The following is a 23830-nucleotide window of genomic DNA, read 5'->3' as shown; positions in this document are numbered from 1 at the left end:
CCTGCAGGGACACTCAGTGGCCATGGACAGCAGAGATCTCCTGGAGGGAGGGTTGGCTGTGGGAGAGAGAAAGGAAAAACTGCCCCAGGAACAGCAGAGAACTGCCCCAGCTCTGACAGATGGGGATAGAATACATACCCCCAGCTACATTTTACAAATTAAAACAGTTCTGATGGTGTTTTGTGGTCTCACAGGAGCTCTGCTGTGCCCTAACTCTGCTCCCTGTCATGGCTGCTGTGTCCCCAGGATGTTTGTTGAGGTGACAGGCAGAAATTTCTTGCTGTAGCAGAGTTCTTGCTGCTCCCCCCTCACCCCAGAACACAGACCTGCCCTGGATGGGAGGCTCTGAAGGTCTTGCCCCACCTGAAGGGGCTGTGCCTGCCCCTGCTTGGGTGAGTTCTCACTTGCGGTCCATCCCAGACTGGGCAGGTCCTGGGAACTGCAGGACTGATGTGTTTCTGCATCCCCACAAACTGGAAACTTTCCACAGTAGCTCAGAAGGTTCTTCCATACACATCCAGAAAAGCTGTTGAAGGAAAGGTAGGAAAAGGCTGCTCATAACCCAAATTTCTGGAAAGGGAGGAAGAGTGTCAGCTGTTGGCATGGCTGGAAGCTGGCCATGTAACTCCTGGCAGGAGATGTGCTGAGGTGACCATTCCACAGATGATTCTGACCTCAATATGCATTGATGCCATCAAGATTTCTGCAGTAGAACACTTGATTCCCTCTCTTTGCCACGCTGAGGGGACCAGCATAGCCTTACTGCATGATCTCTGTGCTGCTGCTCTTCCCCTCACAAGAAAAAAAAATCATCAATTTTCTAGTGATAATTTGGGGCAGTAGAATTACTCCTAGGAGTCATAGAAGAGCAAGTTAATTTTTACTTTTTCTCTGTTTTTCTGACAAGAGACACTGTTCCTTCTCTGCACAGGTGGCAACCTTTGTGGGCCCGGTTACTGCCATCCCAGTCCTGCTGTTCTCTGGGTTTTTTGTCAGCTTTGACACCATCCCAACATACCTCCAGTGGATGTCCTACATTTCCTATGTCAGGTACTGCTGGGGAGCCCTTCACCCTCCCATCTGGACATGCTGCTTGTTTGCCTTGGCTTGCTTGCTTGGTTATTTTGGGTGCCAAAGGGACCGTTCACAGCATGTTCTCTTAGAGTATAAACATACTCATACATGTGATGTAAACCATATTATTTCTCTGCATTTTAAGCTGTTGATGTTGTGAAATAAATAGAAACAGGTTGATGGCCACAATTCCGTGTCAGTCCCTTTGAATTCAGTGGGATTGCACAGCGTGAAAATCTTCCTGGATTTTGCAACAGTGGATGTATAAAATAATGGGGGCATCACCAACTGAGGAATTGATGCCAGCACCTCATTTGGGAAGAAAATGTATAATTCACTGATGTATCCCAGATAGGCTTGTTGGATAAAGGCCTGTTTTTGAGTTTTGCAGTAGCACTGGCACAAGAGGCACAGGATTTGTGTCACCTCTAATTTAAACTGCTGCTTTAGGATCCATAGGCACCTTATAGTGCCTGTGTCTGTGTCTGACTCAACTGTCTTAGGATGGGGCAATTCCCATCAGGAAACCTCTGGAGGGATAGTTTAGACTAGAGACTGAAATGGTTTTAGCTGAAATTAGGAGAGGGGAATTTTCCCATTCCCCATTTCCCCACTCTGCACTGAGAAATCCCAGGCAAAAAAAAATCCTCTTTGTTGCCAAGTGAGGTCCTATGCAAATTCCTATCAAAGAAAATGAGACTGCACCCCCTGAATTAATACATAGAATTCAAGGTGAGGCCTTAAATCATTGCCTGGCTCATGTGGGGTCTCCTGAAGCCACAAAGAGGGAGCTTTCATAGGCAGATCAGATTAACCATCATGAGATCCATGATGGTTTATCTCCTTGCAAAAGCAAATACTGGGAACATTACCAGTGAAACTGTAAATGTACAGAGGGAAGGAGAAGGGACATTCTAGATTGATGCTGGTTTTTAGATTTTTCTAACTTCAAGCCATAATTATATCCTGTAGCTTGTTAAAAAATAAAAAGCAAAATAATGATGTCACTTTTAAATGGGGAATATCTGAATATGAGCTGAAATCACGCTGCTTTCTGATTTAACATTTTTCTTTTGGGGAAATTGCTCTGTGTACTAACATGAGATCCATGATGGTTTATCTCCTTGCAAAAGCAAATACTGGGAACATTAGCAGTGAAACTGTGAATGTACAGAGGGAAGGAGAAGGGATGTTTTAGACTGATGCTGGTTTTAACATTTTTCTGACTTCAAACCATAACTGTATCCCTGTTGCTTGCTAAAAAAATTTAAAAAAAAAGGCAAAATAATGATGTCACTTTTAAATGGGCAATTTCTGAATGTGAGCTGAAATTACGATACTTTCTAATTTAGCATTTTTCTTTTGGAGAAATTGCTCTGTGCACTAACTGGAAGCTACAGAGGGAAGGAGAAGGACATTCTAGATTGATGCTGGTTTTAGTATTTTTCTGACTTCAAACCATAACTGTATCCCTGTTGCTTGTTAAAAAATTAAAAAAGGCAAAATAATGATGTCAATTTTAAATGGGGAAATTCTGAATATGAGCTGAAATCATGCTGCTTTCTGAATTAACATTTTTCTTTTGGAGAAATTGCTCTGTGTACCAACTGGAAGCATTAAAGGCAAAGCTCCTGCCCTTGTTCCCTCTTACATAAAATGCCCGTGACGCGTGATGTGCCCGATTGCAGCAGGGATAGAACTTGCCCCAAGACAGATGTGTCAGAGCAATATTGACCCCCTCAGCGTTTCAGCTGAGCTCTCACAGGGGTTGTGTTGCACTTCCCACCAGATCACCAGGATTTCCCTTGTAATCCCTCCTTCCTCCCTCCAGATACGGGTTCGAAGGCGTCATCCTCTCCATCTACGGACTGGACCGAGAAGATCTGCACTGTGACAAAGATGACACCTGCCACTTCCAAAAATCAGAGGCCATCCTGAAAGAACTGGACGTAGAAAATGCCAAACTTTACCTGGACTTCATCGTTCTTGGGATTTTCTTCTTCTCTCTGCGCCTGATTGCCTATTTTGTGCTCAGATACAAAATCCGAGCGGAGAGGTAAAGGAGAAGCAGCTGAACCGAGGCAGTAGGAGAACTTTAGGCATCAAATAGAGGGCACTTGACATTGTCTCACTGTGGCAGGCTGGTCCCCAGGCTGGGCACAGCCAGATGCTGTCCTGACCGAGCCCATGGACAGCCACAATGGGATAGTGGACATCCAGTGTTAAGCCAATCAGTCCAGTTGGGTTGGGTCATGTTTTCATTACACTTTCTAGCTTTAACTAGGAAGAAGAACTATAGAAGGGAATTTTACACCACAGGATATCAATGCAGAGGCAGTGTAACTGTCACAAGAAACCTGGCTGCAGGAGCTTTCCTTATGAAAACCAATTTTGGGATAAGGTCACCAGGATCCTGGTGGCCGGAATAGTGTCATGTCACCTCTAGTTGACAAGGTAGTGAGATGCAAAATGAGAAATGCAAAGAAAATAAGATTATCTCATCTTTTTAAATTTCATCTTTGCAGTTTTCTATGTATTATTTTGCAATTCTTTTCCACAGAATTACCCCCTTCTGGCTAAAAGTCTGTAAATGTATTAATAAGGTAAAGATATCTTTTTAATATGGATACTTTTTTAAAAGAAACCTAAAGCGATTCAAGTAATTATTTTTGTTTCTGTCTGAATTTAGAATTCTGGTGCTTTACTTGTCGAGCTGGTCTCATATCTGAAAACTGTAATGATAGGAGGAAAAGGCAGATTCTGAATCTGCATTAACCTGTGGTCCCATTTGGAAGCAGCACTGGATAGCACATGCAGTTAGACATGGTCAAGCTGTCACTGAATGGTTGAAAAATATATTCTTTTGCAGTGTCTTTAAATCCTTAGTATTTGTGATATTTTGGGATACTAGCTCTGTTCATTATCTGTTTGATCTACCTCCTGCCACTGAAAGAAAAATCAAAGCACTCCAAGGCTTATTTTTAATTAAATTGTGCAAGCAGGATCTGTCCCTAAAGTGATTGTTGAAGGAGTGCAAGAGCTGTCCACAGATCAAAGCTTGGGCTGCTGTGTTAAAACACCTGTGACTGCCTCATCCAGAGGTGTTCATTGCATCTGCAACACCCTCTGTGTGGGACCCTCCCAAAAACACACAAATGACCTTGAAACGCTACAGCTCTCATTGTGCCAGGCAGTTTTGTTCTCATCCCCAAGTCTCCATGCACAGCATGAGAATCAATGGCTCTGAACACCAATGAAACTGTTATTTTGGATATCTCACCTGTGTAAATCTGGCAGGGGCAATTCTGGTTCCAAGCTGATGTGAATTTTCATGGGTTTGGATTTTCAGCCTAAAGTGAAGCCACCATGCTCATGCTGGACACCTTGGTGAGCTTTTGTGCAAATTGCAGGGCTTTCTGCCACAACTGTGAATTTATCTGGGTGTCCCAGAGGCCCGAATGCTCTGTAAATGCATTATTCCCATCAGGCTGGAGGCAGCTCAATGTCAGCAAACCCTTGAGGAGCCCAGCAGCTCATGGCAGCAGGGTAGATAAGAGGGACCTGGTTCATCTTCTGGCCCCCAACATTCAAAAATCCACAAACTTTTCCAAGACTCCGTGGCTGTGTCTATCCTAGTGGAATAAATAGTGCCAGGCCCAGCTCTGTTAGTCCTCAAACTGGGGATAACAGGAATGGGCCCTGCACTGACTTTCACACAGCCCAAACACTGTCTGCAAAAGCTCTGGCTCTGCTGGGCTGCAGCTTTCCCATTTAGCAGGGAAGAAAATTGTTTCCCAGTTTTCCTGGCCCGTGCCCAGGCTCTGTTTGATTTACCAATACAGACACAGAATGCAGGTATCTGTTAAACTCAGGACATCTGAACCAAGCCTGGGGTCTGGAAGGCTTTAAATCAAGTCCCATGTTTTAGGAAGGCTGGCTGAAGTTTCCCTGAAAATAAGGTTTACCTGTGAAAGCAAAATCAATCTTTACTGTTGAAAAAAACTCCAAATTCCTTGCACGGCCTCTTTGCATAATTTTTGTTTCTGTTCTTTCTCAAAAAGCTTTTGTACAGCTCTGCAGCTTTTCCAGGCATAATCACAAGCAGGTACAAGCCTATATGGCTGTCAGATTTGAGAAATAAAGAATTTGAGCTATTCCAAATAATACTCATAGCTGTGAGCAGTTTTTAAACAAGGCACAGGCTGAAATCCCTTTAGCACAACGTGCCTTGGTTATTTCAAGACTCTCAGCATATTTGTGACTGTGACAGGCAGCTCAAACACTTTTTGCAAGCAGACAAAGACATTTGCCAAATTCCTCTTGGGTTACAGACTTGTGCTCCAAGCTGAGGTCAAAGAATGTGGCATCCCCGGCACTGGGTACCTTCAGGGTTGATGTTTTTTGTGTTTACCATCTCCATTTACCAAATACACCCTGGCAATGCCTGCAGTGCTCCAGGTGAGGTGACTTTGCTCCATTCCCACACTGACATCTTGCAGGATGCTGCTCTCTCCCATCTACACCAATTTTAGCTGTATAAATTCCTTGGATGCTTGTTATCTGTGCCTGTTCCTCTGGTTTCAGACTGTCTCATTTTATGTTTTTAGCCTCCAGCATGTCCTCCTGTACTATAAATTTGTGTTGTGTTATGGCAGCCAAAAATCTGGTCCTCCACGGGTGTTCCTGAGAAAATTCCTGCTCTGGGAATATTTTTATCACTCCTTTTTTTGTTAGATATGCTTTTTCCAGCCTTCTGCTGGCAGCATTTAGCTGGAAGTTACTATTCTTAGAAATGCTTTCAGGCTGTAGTATCCCAGTAAAGAAATAATTCTCTGGAGACTCAGTGATACACATAGATGAGATAATAATTTTTTCTCTCCGTCACTCACAAATTAACTGATGATCTCTCTTTTGTCACTGCTTTGGGACAGAAGGATTTAAAATCCATCCCAATTATGTCTTCATCTACTGCAGAGATTTTTAATGTAGTCTCAGGTTGGCTTTTTTTCTCTTTACATGGAGATAAATTCCAACAGGCTGGTACAAAACACATCCCCAGGTTAATGGGCTGAGCAGGTGCTCTTGTGTTGAGCAGCACTTTGGGAAGCTCTGGAGGTTTCACTTGGAAGAATAACAAGGCCAGCAAGATTCTGAAGGCTTCAAAGGCTCAATTTTCAAACCTTCAGTTTTATAGCCATATATAAAGAGCCATAAACACTCTGAAATCAATGCCGCTATTACCATTTGAACCAGTCACAGCCTGGCTAAAGATTGTGTCAGAGGCTAAAGGTTTCACTTGAAAACTGAATGTATGATTTTTGTTGGGATTGCAGGGAGACTTTAATGTCCTGTTGGCTTCCTTACTCTATTTTAACTTGTTTTGAGATGTTGCTTTGCTTACTGTGTGCAGTAGTTAAGACTTTAGGTCCTTCACACTTCTTTTGTTGTTTTTCTTTGTGGAAACTTGCATATGATCTGAAAAACCCTGAAGGTTCTTAAAAATAACTTGAAGCATTATTATTTACAATTAAATAAAAGATTTGGAAAGCAGATCCTACTCTTAAGAAATTGAGAAGGTTCCATTGTTACAGGTCAAAAAGAGAGGCCATCCTGAAAGAACTGGATGTGGAAAATGCCAAATTTTACTTGGCCAAAGGGAGTGGAAGGGCACTGGTGCTGAAATCCTTCAGCTCTCAGAATGTGAAGCACAAAGTACCTATTTTAATTAAAAGAGAGGAATATGTGCACATGTACCAGGGAGAGCTGGTTATGTAAGTGGGAGATAATGAACCTGAGTGCAAGAACTGGCTGTCTCAGGTGATTGACAGTTCTGTCCACACTTCTGTGGCAAACTCTGTGTTCTCAGCAGAAGGGAATGTTTTATTAATCACTTGTTTCTGTCAGGAAGTGTGGTACATCCTGACCTGTGCCACCCCAGTGCTCCTCACAGAGGTGACCTATTTACACAGTGCTGGGTGGATTTTGGGGTTCTAAGAACTGGGGAAGGCCAGCACAGCAGGTATCCTGGTGGGAATCTGTTACAGACCACCCAGCCAGGATGGAGAGGTAGATGAAATGTTCCATTGGAAGTCTTTTGATTGATGCCCCTTTTCCTGTGGGAGACTTTAACTTGCCAAATGTCTGCTGGAAACACAGCACAGCAGAGAGCAAAAAATCCAGGAGGTTCCTGGGTTGTGTGGGAGGTAATTCCTGACCCAGCTGGTGAGGGAACCAGGCCCTGGTGATGCCCCACTGGCCCTGTGTGTCAGCAGAGAAGTTCTGGTGGGTGATGGGGTTGTTGGAGATGGTCTTGGGCACAGTGAACATGAAGTGAGAGGTTCTGATTCTTGGGAAGAGGTTTTGAAGTGAGAGGTTCTGGTTCTTGGGGAGAGGTTTTGAAGTGAGAGGTTCTGGTTCTTGGGGAGAGGTTTTGAGGTGAGAGGTTCCTGGTTCTTGGGGAGAGGTTTTGAAGTGAGAGGTTTTGGTTCTTGGGGAGATGGAGGGGTGGCAGCAGAACTTCTGCAGGGCAGACTGTGCTTGAGAGCTGGGCTGGCAGAGTCCCTTGGGAGGGAGCCCTGAAGGTCAGAGAGGTCCAGGCAGACGCAGAGATTCTTAAGGAAATCCTAATGGCACAGCAGGAGCAGGACATCCATGCCCATGTACCAAAGGATATCCAGAGCGGCAGAAGGACTGGGCTGGCTGAGCAGAGAGCTTTGGCTGGAGCTCAGGGAACAAAACCAGGTGTGTGACCTTTGGAAGAAAGGGCAGGCAGCCCAGCAGGGCTACAGGGACACTGTGAGGTTATTCAAGGAGAAATTAGAAGGGCCAAAGTCCAACTAGAACCTAATCTGGCTACTGCTGCAAAAGACTATAAAAAATATTTCTGTGAATACAGCACTAAAGAGAGTCTCCATCCTTCCTTGGATTTCCTTTATTTCCTACCAGAACAGCCCCATGGGGTGCAGCTGCTCAGGAATTTCTGTGTGCACATCCATTTATAATGCATGATCATGTGAGAAGCTGTTGGGAGCTTGAAGCAGGCAGAAAATGACACCTGTGTCATGTCCTGTGTGACAGCTTGTGTCAGGCTGGTCCCTGCAGTGCCACACAGCTCTGGGGAGTGCATTCAGTGCGTACTGAGTGCCACTGGAGCCCATCAGGAGCTCTGCCATTTGGGAACAGGGGCAGTGGCATTTCCAGGGATCGACTCCTGCTGCCCTCCTCCCAAATTCCTGTTCCCATAACCCACAGAGGGCTTGGTGTGGGGGATCCCACTGAGTGATTTCTGTCAGCCCACACAGCACTCTTCATATCACATGTCTAAAAGTTTCAGTTTTGAGCCTGCAAACATGGCAAGTTTCATTTTAATTCTCTTTAATGCTTTATTTCTGTGTCTGTACGTATTTCACCTAGAGTTTCTGAAGGAGTAATTGTACTGTAGAGCACAAAATTTAGCTGCAGTCTTTTTGTTATTTTGAAATCTTACTAAGAATGATCATTTTATGCAGTTGTCAGCTGTAGAATCTCTTTCTTTAAGAGATTTAGACCAGCCAGGATGTGTCTCCTGTGGCACAAAACGTGGCCATGGCCCAGCCTGCATTCTCTGCACTGGCTGTGCCTTCAGGACACATCCAGATTTTCCTGGTTCTTTTTCTTTTGTCTTTTTTCCCCCCCTGGGGGCTTCCATGCAGCTCAGCCCATTCCTATCAATGGCTTTTGTCCCTTTTTTCTGGCCTTTCACAGCTGCTGTCCAGTGGGGTGTGAGAATGAGCTGCTTGGGCAGAGTGCAGGGTGGGTAAAGGTGGAGGGATGACTTTGGGGCTTTGAGCCACCAAAACCCCAATGTGCTGGATCTCTGTGTGTGCTTCACTCAAAATAATTCAAAAATGTCTTTTTCAGCAGATTGCAAGGCAACATGGAGGCTTCTACTTTTAAAGGTTGATGGGGTTTTCTACTTCAGTGGCATCTGTGATGTCTCTTTTTTGACCCTGTTGTAGCTTATTTTAGTGGCCCATTTAAGGTAATCATTATGCAAACTCCTGTTACTTCCAGAAACAAACTTTCCTGGCCTCAGTGATAATTATACCAACCTTTCCAAATGTGAATCAGTTGTTGAACATTTCTTTTTCTAAAATATGGAAAAAAATTCTCCTAAATTATGGCAAAAGAAAATTAAATTTGAGACAATTACACTGATACACCTTAAAAGAAGAAGATAACAAGTCTTGCAGTGGGGCCAAGCCTTCACCTGTGTCAGTTAAGATTTATCAAATACCTTTTCTGAGTCAGCTGACCTTATTGTGAGATCCTGCCCTTGAACCTGTTACTGAATTATTTAACATTTGGTTCTTTTGTTTTTCAAAGCAAGAGTCAATGCAAGGTATGATTTTAAAATCAGCGTGCTAAAGTGTGCATATTCTGAATATCTAATATGTCATTGTTGTCTCTTGTTTCTGTAATGCATTTGCATTACTATGAATCAATTTTATTCTGCTTCTCTAGAGACTATTGCTGCCTGCACGCTGTGATATATTTGCACTGTTGTAGATATATATATATACAGATATTGTAATTATATTATACAAACCATGTCTTTTTCAGGTTGCTTGTTACCTTTGTAGTTTATGCTTCCTGGTACAGTGGACCTGAGTAAAAATGTGGGATGTGGGGCATTCTGATGATATATTACAGTAATAGAGAAATCTTTGTATATTTCTGTATACTTAATACCTGTAAGAAGAGATTTGTATGTGCATTATTTTCCAGACTTAGGGCTTTGTTTTCTGAGACTAGAGAACATTTATGATAATGTAACACACACACACACACAGAGAAAAACAAATAAAGTGTTATTATTTTCAGACAGATGCCTTTGTTCCTGTTCTCACTCTGAGGGAAGATGTGTTGGTAGTGGTACATTTCCACTGCCTGCTCCTTGGTCCTGGCAGCCAGCAGGGACATGGAATTCCTGGTTCCAATTGTGGTGGTTTCAGGTAACCTCCAACACAGGTGGGTTACAGAAATATCCAGTGAATATCCAGTAATCCCCAATTCAGGTGAGTTACAGAAATATCCAGTAAATATCCAGTAATCCCCAATACAGGTGGGTTACAGAAATATCCAGTAAACAGACATGGAATTCCTGTTTCCAGTTGTGGTGGTTTCAGGTGATCCCCAATACTGGTGAGTTACAGAAATATCCAGTAAATATCCACAACAGGTGGATTACAGAAATATCCAGTAAACATCCATGAACTGCTGTCACACTGGGGGTTGAAATTAGATGATATTTAAGGTCCATTCCAACCCAAACAAGGCTTTTGACACCCCCAAATTAGGGGGTGCTTCTCTGAGAAACTCTACACAACTGAAGGACTTCCTGAACCAGTGGATTATTAATTACCTTTGTATTTTCATCCAATTTTGATGACTTTTTCTTCCATGGACTTATCTGTTCTTCTTGCCCTTGCTACCTGCAAGAGGCAGATGTTCCCTGTGCTGCTTCATTGCAAGAAGCAGGAAAGGATCATTCCCTGTTTGCCTTCTGCTTGGCACTCTGGAATGGGTGGATTTCTTCCTCCCTTCTTCCCAGATGAATAAAAACTCTGTTTTATCCTTCCAGTCCCACCTGTCCAATTCCCATTTTAGCAAACACTGCTCTCCCTCATCCTGCCCCAGCACCTTGGGATGTTCTGCAGCCCTCAGGGCATTTCTGGCACCAGGAAAGTCTCCAGCAGGTTTAGAAAGGCAGTATTTGCATTTCTTGTGTTTCTCCTGAAGATTCGCATTGGCCAAGAAGTGACATTGGTCAAGAAGTGACATTGGCCAAGAAGTGACATTGGTCAAGAAGTGACATTACTGTTCCTGCTGCACTGGCAGGGAACCCTTGGGCAGAAATCCTGACCCTGTAGGGCAATGCCAGTGCCAGGAGCAGGGTTCAGGGTTGGTGTCCTATTCTTTGGCAAACTCTCACTTTGCCTGGCTGGTTTTCCATGCATTTTAAGGCAGTTTCATGGTTTTTGTGTGTTGGATTTGAGGCCAAGCCTAGACAACATCACTGTCTTTGTGCCACCCATCCAGACCACCCCAGCAGCCAAATTCCCTGCCTTGCTCACCACAGCTCAAAGAAAACTACCCTAACATTTACAAGTACCCACTCAAAAATAACATGAAGTGATGCTTAAAGCATGGATTGCCCTAAGGAAGCAATAGGATTACATTTTCAACACAGTTTTCTCATGATGACAGAGATCATACTTTATGTTATGTTTTACAGCCCTGGGAATAATATTAAATTGGAGGAATTATGTTCCCAAAAATTTGATGCCACCTAGTGCCAATTTTTGTCCACAGATCAGGAAGGGAAGAGGAGGAACAGGAGTCCTTCATAGCCTGAGTGGCAACATAAATTACTTTAAGCATTTTGTATGGCAGTTAATGCTATTAAAGAACTCAACCATAAACTTCTCATTAGCAGCACTGCAAAAATTAATATACCTCACATGCAATTCCCATCCACTGTGGTCTCCAAATGGATGCATTAAAATAAAGAGTGGTTGAAACCAAAGGAAACTTTATTTTCTAACAGCTCCCCATTGAAATCCTGCTTTGGGATGCAGGCTGGAGGGCATGGGAAGCCAAGGAGGAGGATGGAGTGAGAGATGGAGCAGGGCAGGGAGCAGGGCCCTGCCCAGGTGAGCAGGGAGCAGGAGCTGTCAGCCACAGCACTGTCACCTGCCCATGGAACACCTGCAGGAAGGGATTGCCATCTTCATTTAGGGGCAGGAAAGCTGTCAAGGGCTGGATTAGTCAAACTGACACTAATTGCATCCGTTTCTATTGTTTAGTGCATTTTAAATTTCATAGTCTCATTTGGTTCTGTGCCTTTTTTATTTTTTTTCTTTCTGTGCCTTTGTCACAGACATCTTTTATGAAAATCAATTTCCTTAGGATTTTTCCTCCTGAGAAGCTGACAGGCCTCAGGAACAAAATGTAAACAATGATTATCTGCTGCTGTGGAATGCAACAGGTGCATCTGTGATTGGTCTCATGGGGTTGTTTCTAATTAATGGCCAATTACAGTCAGCTGGCTCCGACTCTGTCTGAGCCACCAATCTTTGTTATTCATTCTTTTTCTATTCTTAGCCAGCCTTCTGAGGAAATCCTTTCTTCTATTATTTTAGTATAGTTTTAATATAATATATATCATAAAATAATAAATCAGCCTTCTGAAACATGGAGTCAGATCCTCGTCTCTTCCCTCATCCTGAGACCCCTGTGGACACCGTCACATGCCTTGTAGATTTTTTCAAGGCCTGTGAGTTTTATTTTGCACTGTTAAATTAACTCTGTGTGATGGCTTTTCTGGATTCCTGACATTCCTGTCCAAGCCTGTGCCTGCACACACATGGGAAGGCTGAGAAAAAAGTTAATGCTCTCTCTTCCACAGACAGAAAACATTATCAAGACATGAAGCCAATCCACTGTCAGCTTCTGACAGCTCAAACACCCCTCAGAGTTTGCATTATTTCCCCCAAATCTTTCTAGCAGAGTTATTCTCTTGTCCCACTGCCTGTTTTGCACTGCTGGACAGACAGAATATAGCTCCACCTGTTCCTTGGACCTTTTTTCTTATCCCCATGGCATCTGTAGAATCAAATATTAAAGCAGATTTTTATGGCTTTATCAAGAGTCTTGCAGGTGCTTGTTTTGTCTTTCTCCTGTGTAAGAATCAGACAGTAACCCCAAAGCACTTAAAGAAGAAACAAAAGTGAAAGTAAATCTCATGTTCTGTGTCTTGGTGCAGCATTCCTTGGATGGGGCATGATGCCAAGTCTCAAGAAGGGTAAGAAGCAGGGAAAATCTCATTTGCTGGCAGGAGTGAGCTGGATTTTACTTACCAAATTTACTTCTCATGAATCTTTCTGGGAACACCCCAGACTGGAGTGTCAGTGCACACTGGTGCCAAGTCAGACCCCTGGGAATTTTCTAGAATTTCTGCAACAGCTACTGCAGAAACCTCTTCCTGCAATTGAGATATTTGGCTCAGCTGCAGTGAAATATTTCAATTCAAGACTTGCAGATTCTCATTTCAGTTGTGGTGTTCTAGTGCTGAATCCCTCAAAATTGCTGTTTACCAAAACAACCTTCTGTTATGCTCTGAGACAAAGCTCATGTTGAAGGAAGTCTGAGGACCCTACAAGAACCCTACAAGGATCCTACAAGGACCCTACAAGGATCCTACAAGGGCCTCTTTTTGTCTGGTGGCTTCTCCAAGAGGGATTTCTGGGTGTGCAAAGGGAGATCACAAGGAGTTATCCCAGACAGGTGAATAGAAACTCTGTTCTCCAGCAGAAAATCACTTTTTGTTTCCTTACCCTGCCCACCTCTGGTACGTGGAAATGAAGTTTTATGAAGTGGAAAATGGGAAAATGTCACCATTCACTGGCAGGGGAAGGAGCACCCAAGGATGGCAAACACTGGAAAAAAGGAGCATCCTCTTTTACAGGCCAGCTGCTTCTGAAGCTTGAATGCATTCTGTGCTGCAGCACAAATATTTTACAGCAAAGTCTGTTTGTCTGGCTGTGTTTTTCTAGTACTGAGGACACATTTTTAGTCCCATTGTGTACCAGGTGAATGTGCTGGGACAGAGATCATCCATGGATGGGAGCTGGGCAGCTCATGTTCATACACCAGCACTGGCAGCTCTGAAATGCTTCAGAAGAAGGCTCAGATGAGGGGAAAAAGCCTGCAGAGTAATAATGGACTCTTCTGCCCACAGAGGACTGTTGTTTCTGGCAGAGAGCTGCTTGGAAAACTCACCTGAGAGCCTCTGAAACTCTCACCTGAACTTTTTTCCTGAGGAAGGTTTAGCAGCCATCACCCCTGAGTAGTGAATTCTCATTTTTGGGCTCAGTCTGGCAATGAGGGCAACCTTCGAAAGTGAATCTGGGTCTGGAGATCATCATTCTGTATGGGTTTAGCACAGGGAGCCAGGCCTGGTTCTTGTGTTTTATTTTCTGTTCTCCAAGCTGTCTGATGGCTTTGTGGTTGAGTTTTCACTCTTTAGCAAAGGCAGAACTCACCCAGAGACCTGAGGCAGCACCGTGTGTGACCTAGCTGCTCTCAACAGAGGAAGATTTCTGTTCCCATGTTCTTTTTCACTTCAGTTTAGCACCTTGTCTGAAATCTTTCATTTTTGCCAGAGGAGCTGTGTGACACCGTAGCAGGATCCATGCCCTGGAGTGATTTGGGAATGGCACCTGAAAGAAGTGGTACATTAAAAAAATATCCTTATTTTGGAGGTGTTTGCGGTTAAATCCCACGTTCACAGGACTACAGGTTTGTGCTTTGTTTCTGGCACCCACCTGCTCTGAGCTCCTTGTCTGTCCCAGTTTTCTCCCTGTTAGTTCTCCCTGACAGCCAAACACAGCTTTTCCTGATTACTCCAAAATGAATGATTTCCCAGACCTTTCTCTCAGTGACAATTGCTTTAAAAGCCAGCAGAACATCTTCACTCACTGCAGCATGATTGCAATCAATCTGCAATGTCAAATGTGAAAGATGCATGTATTTTGTGACTGGCTTTTTGCAAATATTGGGATGAGTATTGTATGCGTTGTGTTAGAAAGTTATGCTGTATTAATTCTCTTAAGTAGTGTGTTAAATATAGTTTTAGGTTATAGCATAATGTTAAAATAGAAACTATGCCATGTAGAACACTTTTTTTAAAGAAAGAACTTACAGCAAGACAGCAGCCACAGGACACCTGAATCTTTCAGAGAAAGAGAATTTATTGCTTTCTTATCAGAAGAAACTAAATTCTTCTAGCCTCAAAGGCACTGTCAGGATCCAGAGGAAGAAGCTGACACTGACCAGACAGAATCCTGTATTTGAATGGAATTTATGCACCATGTATGAGGTGTATGAATATGCAACAGGCTGTTGTTTTTAAGGGTTAATCCTCTGTTAACGGGGATCCTTTTTCGGGCTTATGCTGCCCAGAAAAGGTACCCAGACATCTGTAACTCTTTGTTTCTGTTGTCTCATATTGTCCTAATTCAATTTGTCCAAATTATTATTACTCTAATCGTATTACTATTATACTCTAATCGTATTACTATTTTTTTATAACCATTTTATTACTATTAAACTTTTAAAATTTTAAAAACAAGTGATTGGTGTTTTTCACATCAACCATGCTCTGTTCAGCCTTTATTAGAAGCTGGAGCTGTGATGGCACTCAGCTGCCATGGCTGCAGTTTGGGACTATGAAGTATTTGGGATTTTCAACGTCATTCACTGCGTAATGGCCCCATCAGCTCAAAGCCTCTGCGCCACAAATTGACACAAATGGGTTCCTGCAGCACCTTTGCTGACGAAAATCACAATGCTGGTCTACTTTTTGCCCCTTCAGAAAAATATTCAGAACTCTGTTTACTTGTTGTGAAAAAACGCCAATCGCTTGTTTTTAAAATTTTAAAAGTTTAATAGTAATAAAATGGTTATAAAAATAGCAATATAATTAGAGTAATAAAAATTTGGACAATTTGGATTAGGACAATATGAGACAATAAAAACAAAGAGTTATGGACAGTCCAGGTACCTCTTTCTGGGCAAAATAAGCCCGTAAAAGGACCCACGTTAACAGAGGATTAACCCTTAAAAACAACAGCCTGTTGCATATTCATACACCTCATACATGGTGCATAAATTCCATTCAAACACAGGATTCTGTCTGGCCAGTGTCAACTTCTTCCTCCTAATCCTGATGTATCTTCAGGGCTGAGCAAGGCAGGAAAAGTTTCTTCTGATAAGAGAGCAATAAATTCTTTTTCTCTGAAAGATTCAGGTGTCCTGTGGCTGCTATCTGGTGTGAGTCCTTTCTTTAGAAAAAGTATTCTACATAGCAGAGTTTCTATTTTGACATTATGTTATAACCTAAAACTATATTTAACACACTATTTAAGAAAATTTATACAGCATAACTTTCTAACACAACACATAAAATATTAATTTGAATATTTGCAAAAAGCCAATCATAATAAAATAAGCATTTTTCACACTGTTTCAGCGCTCCCTGCATGGCAATGTGGCTGTGCAGAGCTGCAGGTACAAAGGGTGACTCTTCATTCAAGGCTTTTTCTCTCTGGGGCTGTAAATGAGGCCCATGGACACTGACCCAGGTGAGGGCAGCCCCCGCAGGAGAGGAAGGCCCCCCTTTTGTAGGACCCACATCTCTGCAGGTGCTGCACACTCCTCTTTGGTGCGCACTCCTGTTTTGGATCCCACCTCGCTCTGCCTTGGCTCTGCCTCTCATCTTCAAATCCTCAGTGGCTGCAGCTTCCACTGTGATCCTGACAGCTCTATTTTCTCACCAAAAATGTTCCTTTTTTAGAATTCCAGGCAAGTTTTTTTTCAGGTTCGTTTGTGTGGGCGTTGATAACAGCCTACCTAGAGAGACCTCGAGCTCTTCCTGTGAGAAACAGCTACTCACTTTTCATAGTTGGGGAAGGTTTATTAAACCTTATCAAAAATACAACAGAAGACTGGATAAAGAAAAAAGGTTATGGTGCTGGGAGCAAAAGATTTTCCCACCTCTCGGGTTGCTGTTGATAATTGCTGCCCCAAGATGTGCAGGATGTCTCTGTTTCGGCCCGTGCAACTGAAGAACGAGTCTGGACTCTTCACTTTTCAGTCTTGAGGTTGTTTATTAATTCTTATCTATAAAATTTTCTTTCTGCCCAGCCGAAGTCTGCTCGGCAGGGCAGCCACAGGCACTCTGTGTTGTCCTTTTATGCTACAAACTATGTATAGCATATTTACACTTAATTCTCAATACCTATCATATATGTTAGACAGTGCACTTCTACTCTAAACCAATCCCAAAGTGCCAACAGCACTGCAGAAAATGGAGAACAAGAAGAAGAAGGAGAAAGGCTGGACACACCCAAGTTCCTCCATCTTGTCCCCATAACCCCCATACCAAAAATCCTAAAATCTATATTTTCACCCTGTGATCATTTTGTTATTACACTATTCAAACCTGTGTCACTTTCAGGTCCTCATACAAAGCTGGCAACTTGCTCCAGGGGTCAAAATCAAATCCCCAGGTGCTTTGGGCTGCATGCCAGGGTCTCCAAGACCCTCAGTGGGGTCCTCGGCAACTCTGGACACCCAGAGGAGTTCCAACACCCACCATGTGCTCAGCCCCCTCACAATGGAGGTTTTTTCCTTTTTAACCCTTTAACCCCTCCCAAAGTTCTGTCCATCAACCCCTTCTTCACTGTCCAGTGGTGGAGATCTCCTCCTCAAATCCTGACTGGAGATCAGATGTGTCCATAGTGACAAGCCAGCCCTCCCAGATGTCCCAACCCCAGCTGTCCTTGATATCCACGTGAGGGGGTACAACATAACTGTAAATCTATAAAACTTTTCTTAACCTATATACATGATATTTGTCCATTAATTGTGAGAGTCAACCATTGCATTACTCATCTGTCACATTCCTGGATATAAATCCCCAGAACTGACATCATCCCTTTGGACTGAGTGATGATGGCACATCCTTAGGTGATGATTATTGGTGCTGTGAGCAGCTAAGTCTGATTTATAACCCCACCCCAGCGCTGGCTCAGCATTTGGAAATTCTGTTCATGGTTCCTGAGCATGGTTCATGGTTTTTCAGGTGACATCGTGCCCAGGGATGATGCTGGGGGCACTTGGTCTGCTCAGCCTGAAGAAGGGGAGGCTGAGGGGAGACCTCAGTGCAGTCACAGCTTCTTGTGAGGGGCACAGGAGGGGCAGGCACTGATCTCTGCTCTGGGGTGACAATGACAGGACTTGGGGAAATGGCCTGAAGCTGTGTCAGGGCAGGTTTAGGGTGGGTATAGGAAAAGGTTCCTCCCCCAGAGGGTGGCTGGGCACTGAGTAGGCTCCCCAGGTTCTGGTCACAGCCCCAGCCTGGCAGAGCTCAGGGAGTGTTTGAACACTCTCAGGCTGTGTTCAGGGGGCTGTACAGGGCCAGGAGCTGGACTTGATTTCTGTGGGTCCCTCCCAGCTCAGCATTTTCTGTGATTCTTTGAAACACCTCCAAAGACCTTCAGCACACTGCTCAGCTCATGGCTCATACTGCAATGGGTATTATTGGGTAATATGGGCAGCATGAATATGGACCATGTCCAAATCATGTTATTGAGTCTGTTAGGCATGGTTTATGAATGACTAATTTTTTACCTGCCTGGATAAACTTACCCACCACTAAAGTGTGCAGGGGTAAATCAAACCTCCAAAGAGGCAGGGAAAAGAGGAAGATTTGTACAATAGGGGTGGTGAAAGGCTGCAACAGGCTGCTCAGAGAAGTGAAAAATCCCTGGAGAAGTTCAAGGACAGATTGGATGGGGCTAGGAGCAATGTGACCCAGTTGAAGATGTCCTTGCTCCCTGCAAGGGGGTTGGATTAGAGCACCTTTCAAGGTCCCTCCAAATAAACCATTCTATGACTCTGTCATTCAGTCTCCATCGTTTTCTCCCTCCTTGCAGCACAGCCCTGTACAGCTGCTCTCCCCTGCTGAGCCCTGGGCACAGCTTGCTGCTGCAGCACTCTCAGGGTCCCCACTTTGCTCCCAGCACAGCTCTCAGAGGCTCCTTATTGAGCTCTCACTCACCTGAAGCAGGGAAGCACTCGAGCTGCTGTGCTGAGCATTAAACACTCCCAGGAGAAAGCAGCCACACAACACCAGGAGCTTCTCCTGTGTCTGGTGGAACATAGAAGCTCCACTTCAGGTTTAGGCCAGGGCTGGGTGCTTTTTATTGTTTTATTTTATTTTATTTTAGGTTTTTTAATTTTTTTATTTTTATTTTTATTTTTTTATTTTATTATTTTTTATTTTTGTATTTTTTATTTTATTTTATTTTTTGGTTTTTTTAAAATTTTTATTCTTTATTTTTAATTTTTTAAATTTTAATTTTATTTATTTTATTTTATATTTTATTTTATTGTATTTTTGGTTTTTAAAATTTTTTAAATTTTTATTTTTTGTTTTTTAGTTTTTAAATTATTTAATTTAATTTAATTTAATTTAATTTTATTTTATTTATATATTTATTTATTTATTTATTATTTTTATTTTTAAATGCATCCTCTGTGCTGCTTTTATTGCTGCAGAGACATTTCCTGAGTGTGACCTGTGGCACCTGCTTGTGGTGAGCACCAGGGACAGGGAGATGAGAGAGCAGGAGGTGTTTGAGCCAGACCAGCTACCAAAGGCACCCTTCCCTATGTCTAAAGGGAAAATAAAATCCCCAAATCCACAGCTAAATCTATATAAAGACAAACTGAATATTTCCAGCATTCAGAAGGATGGGTGGCCGTGTGATGGCAGCTGACAAATTCAAGCAGTCACTTGCAAGTGTGAAGAGTAACTAACACAAAAAGCTGAGTGCTGTGTTCCTTTTGGAAGCACTGGTGCCTGCTCCCTCATCAGCAGGTTGCTGACATGCCAAATTTTCTGGGAAACGGAGAAATACACAGCTTTTAAATAGAGACAGCAAAAAAAAAAACCCTCACAAGTTGTTTTGTACTTGTTTTATTACAGTGAAAACCTGTGCAGTGCTAGCCTACAGAGAGAATAAAAGCTACCAGTAACTTTTCATCAGAAAGGAGTCAATCCCAGATAAAAAACCAGCCTGGAAATCATGGCTGTTGCAAAATACAAAGTCTGAGCTGGGACCTCCGTCTGTCATTCCGTTGGAGTAGATCCAAAGTTGCAAAGTTCTCTATGGAAGTTTCTCCTTTAACAAGCTGGGGAGGAAAGGAGGAGAAGCAGATTAAGGGGCATGTTTTCTCTGTAAATCACACAAGATGCTAGGAAGAGTTTTGCCTCAATGTAGGACACCCAAAAGGGAATTTTTTAGCCATCTCAACTGACCTCCACACATAGATGTGTTTGCCAATTATGATCCAGATCAGTAAAACCAAATTATGGTGAGTTGTGTGTAGTACAGAACACAGTGTGGCTGAGGCTATTGGTTATTAAATATGATAACTAATCCTAACTAAAACAAAGTAGCTGGGGATCAGAAATTTCTGCAAGTTTCACTCCAGATTTCTAAAGCAAAGCCTTTTATCTCTCATGGTAAGGTGGATGTGAGCTGGGTGGCTGCACCTCTATTCTGGGTCTTAAACTCACATTGCCCACAAACCTCTGGCTCAGATGCATCTGCAGCACCCCGCTCTGTGTACAAAAAGCTGATTTTTTAGGGTTTAGCCACCTTTTTGTGTTCACACACTTAGGATTCTCTTGCTGGCACAGCACACCCAGCCTGGGCAGAGCAGGGACACTGCCACTCTCTGTATAAGATGCTTTTTTTGGGTTTAACCACCTTTTTCTGTTCACACCTTTAGGATTCTCTGTCTGGCACAGCACAGCAGGCCTGGGCAGAGCAGGGACGCTGCCACTCTCTATATAAGATGTTTGTTTTTGGGTTTAGCCACCTTTTTGTGCTCACATCTTTAGGATTCTCTGTCTGGCACAGCACGCCCAGCCTGGGCAGGGCAGGGCCAGTGCCAGGAGCACCCAGAGATATTGGAATATGAATCCACAGCACACCACAACACAGAGGGACACAGGGGACATCCCCATTGGGACATTACCTTCCTCCACGACGCGGTGGTAGAAGCACCAGGGGACACCAGCGGGGTGTGCCCTGAAGCAGCAGCCCTTCCTTGTGCACTCCCTGGCCTTGATGCCAGGGTAGCCACAGTTTATCCTGGTGTAGGGGTCGTTGGGACACACTTTTTTCACTGTGAAAAGCAAAAAAATGAAAAAAAAAAACCCACAAGAAAGGAAGGACAATGTGTTAATCTGTGCTCTGTCTGCTTGGTGACATAATTCAGAATAAAAGGCAGGACACAAAAGTGAGGGCACTGGGCAGATGGGATAACCTTCTCTGAAACAATTTCAACCACCAAATTCACCCAAATCCTCACCCAGCCTCCTAGGCAAATTAAATTCCAAAGGGTGATGAGTTGCTGCTGTGCCCCAGGGAAAAGAGGAGGCAAAAATAATCCCTGGAGGTGTCTGGCAGCAGCCCATCCTAAATGCAGCAATGGGGTGGAAAGTCCTGTGTGTCCTGCAGGGGTAACAGACACACACTGGCCTCAGAGCAGGTATGGCCATGAGCTGAGCCCATGGTAACCCCAGGCTAACACAGGGAAAGGACCACCCAGCCCTCTCTGCGTGCCAGCTTAGGTTACAGAAAGGAAATAAGTGTTTTAGGAGGAAATCACAGCTCTCCCAGGCACGTAAAGCTAAAATCCCAAATAATTGGATTATACCACCCAGCTTGAATAATTCAGTTTTCCTCTCATGGAGCAGTTCTGGTCAGAAAAGCAATTCTATGAGAATGCCATCCTAAGTTGTTTCTGCTTGTTTTTTAAGGTTTACAAGAATTGCAAGCAGTGCTCAAAAGCAAAACCATTTTTTCCTACAGTAATTCTGATCCCTGTTGACTAATTGCATTTTATATCAGGTTCTTCTGTTGGGTAACATTGCCTTTGCACCCTCTTTTCCTTTCATGCCACCTGAAGTTCTCCTAAGAAGGAGCTGTGCTGTCAGCCCAGCAAATGTAGCTTACACTGAGTTAATTAAAACAGCTAATTACACTCCATTACTTAACACAGTTATGTAAAACATCCAGCTAATCCTAGAAAGACTAGGAGAGAGCAGCTGTTATCCTCTCTGAGAAAATAATGATAAAAAATAGAAGCAGGATGCTGACAGGTGTAACCACACAGCAAACCCACTTAAATAAGTGCTGAGAATCCCTTGCTCTACCCATGGACAAGACCACAAATGACACTGAAATGCCTCTAATTAAACAGCACAGGCTGTTTGATAACTGGAAACCTGAAGGAAGAGGAAATAAACTGTGTGAAGAGGATGAGGCAGGAGTCTAACAGGTAAGCAAGGCTTGATTTTGCATTTTGCTGCCACTGGTCCCCTAACAGAGGTTTGTGCCCAGTTTTCTTGCCTAAGGAGAAATGCAGAACTGCTCCCTGGTTGTACACATCTCTGGACAATCAAACACGAGGTAAATCAGTGTTTCTGGAAGAGACATTACCTTTCTTTTGTTTGGGGTTGTAGCACCAGGGCACGCTGGGGACTGAGGCGTTGAAGCAGCACCCAATTTTCTTGCACTCTGCTGCTGAGATCCCTGGGTAGCCACAGTTTGTCCTCTCCCTGGGAACCACTTTACACTGGCATTTTGCTGTTCAGGACAGAAGGAGCAAGTTACAGGTGTCAGTTTGCAGGGGTGTTTATCAAATGCTCACAATGCTCTTTCCCTAGATGCTTTCCATCTTTTCAGTCCCCTGCTAAGACCACAGCCTAAATGGTTAAAAAATGGCTTTTACACCACTACCAATTTTGGCCAGGGGTGTACATCACATTTTGAGAGTCTGTTATCTCACTTGCAGCCAAGCAAGTGTGGTTTGTAGGCTTTGAATCAACCACACCAAATGGGAAATCCCAAAACCTTCAAATATTAGGCTATTAAATCTTTGCTGCTTTGCCCATCTCATGTGAAGAGAGAAAGACTTAGAAGTCCAGTGGATATTCAAACAGGTGTAAAGATACAAAATCTTTGCAATATTATAAAATATAGGATGATGTGCAAATAGCTGCAGCAACGCTTTTAACATTTTAAGTCATTTGCACAGTCAGCCACAACCCAGAAATTCTGGAGCTGTCCTCCAGCTGTCATTGAGTGACTTGCTTTCCACTTCTGGAGCTGTCTACATGACTTGCCTTTAATGAGGAGGCAGATAGACTCCTTCAAAACTGTATTCATGTGGCAAAGCAGCACAAACCAAATGTCAGAAGAAAATTTATGCAAAGCTGGCTCCTGGTCCTGTTCTAGTGACCCCCTCTGCCTTTGCAGTGGGCTCCTGGTTATTCCAACAACACAAGAGTCCGCCTGCAGTCTTTCTTTGCTATCGATCTCTCTGATAAAAATTAAAAAGCAAGCTCCACTTTGGGGATAAACAGCAGCACAAAAAGCCATTTTCTGTCTGGGCTGCCCCAGCTGGCAGGCTCTGGCTGCCCTCGGTGGGATGAGGGTCCCACACGTACCTGGAGGGCAGCAGCTCATGCAGGTACTTACTTGGAGGTGCACTCCCCTCTGCCAGGGCGCTGAGGGCTATGAGGAGGGTGATGGAGAGGGCACAGACCACCTTGAGATCCATGGCTGTGGCAGGAGGAGAGGTGGAGAGGAGGAGAGGTGCTGCCTTCCCCGGGAGCTGCGGGTTTTATGCGCTCCCCGTGTTTGCCCAGCGGGCTCTGATAACATTGTTCCCTCTGAAGCTTCAACCCACAAGGTTGGGTTTTCTTCTGTTTGCTTAGGAAGTGTTGCCATGCCTATTGTGATATCCCAGAGATAAATTTCTGGGCTCCCATGAGCTATTGATCACATATCTGTTACATGCCTATAGATCCAGATCTGTTACGTGATCCCACAATCAAATGGATGCTGCTGGGTGCCTCTGGCTGCCAGAAACTCTGGCTCTGAGTGCCAGACTTCATTGTGCTCTGATTTCATTGCCTTTAGAGTATTTTAAGCCTCTAGGAAGTTTTATTTTCCAGTCACTACATGTATTTTCTACTCAGTGTATCTATTTCTGCCTCAATTTTCCCCTGCCCTTAAGGTTTTGGTTATGCTTACTCTGAATCAGGTGAGGGAGGAGGGCTGGAGCTGTT

The 23830-nt window shown here is 43.6% G+C and overlaps 2 protein-coding genes across 3 annotated transcripts in view; one reads left to right on the top strand and one right to left on the bottom strand.

The window, feature by feature from the left end:
• ABCG1 (ATP binding cassette subfamily G member 1) overlaps positions 1 to 4559 on the top strand; it is a 57835-nt gene extending 53276 nt beyond the window's left edge. For both annotated transcript variants that reach the window (XM_054290038.1, XM_054290039.1), the window contains exons 14-15: positions 932 to 1050; positions 2906 to 4559. In XM_054290038.1, the coding sequence (XP_054146013.1) occupies positions 932 to 1050; positions 2906 to 3134 (348 nt within the window). In that variant the 3' untranslated portion in view covers positions 3135 to 4559. The remainder of the gene's footprint in view (positions 1 to 931; positions 1051 to 2905) is intronic.
• A 15308-nt stretch (positions 4560 to 19867) lies between these two features.
• On the bottom strand, positions 19868 to 23319 carry LOC128946130 (trefoil factor 1-like). The gene is made up of 4 exons (XM_054290048.1): positions 23238 to 23319; positions 22197 to 22343; positions 20728 to 20877; positions 19868 to 19875 (listed from the first exon to the last, which is right to left on the bottom strand). Exons 1-4 carry the CDS (start codon positions 23317 to 23319, stop codon positions 19868 to 19870), a joined length of 387 nt encoding a protein of 128 aa, XP_054146023.1.
• Between the last annotated feature and the right edge of the window lie 511 nt (positions 23320 to 23830).

Source organism: Melozone crissalis, unplaced genomic scaffold (assembly GCF_028551555.1).
Source record: "Melozone crissalis strain CALT ecotype California unplaced genomic scaffold, PUWL_Pcris_2 ptg000075l_1, whole genome shotgun sequence".
Taxonomy (NCBI): domain Eukaryota; kingdom Metazoa; phylum Chordata; class Aves; order Passeriformes; family Passerellidae; genus Melozone; species Melozone crissalis.
The sequence above is the reverse complement of the archived record's forward strand: the minus strand, read 5'-3'. Positions and strand labels throughout refer to the sequence as shown.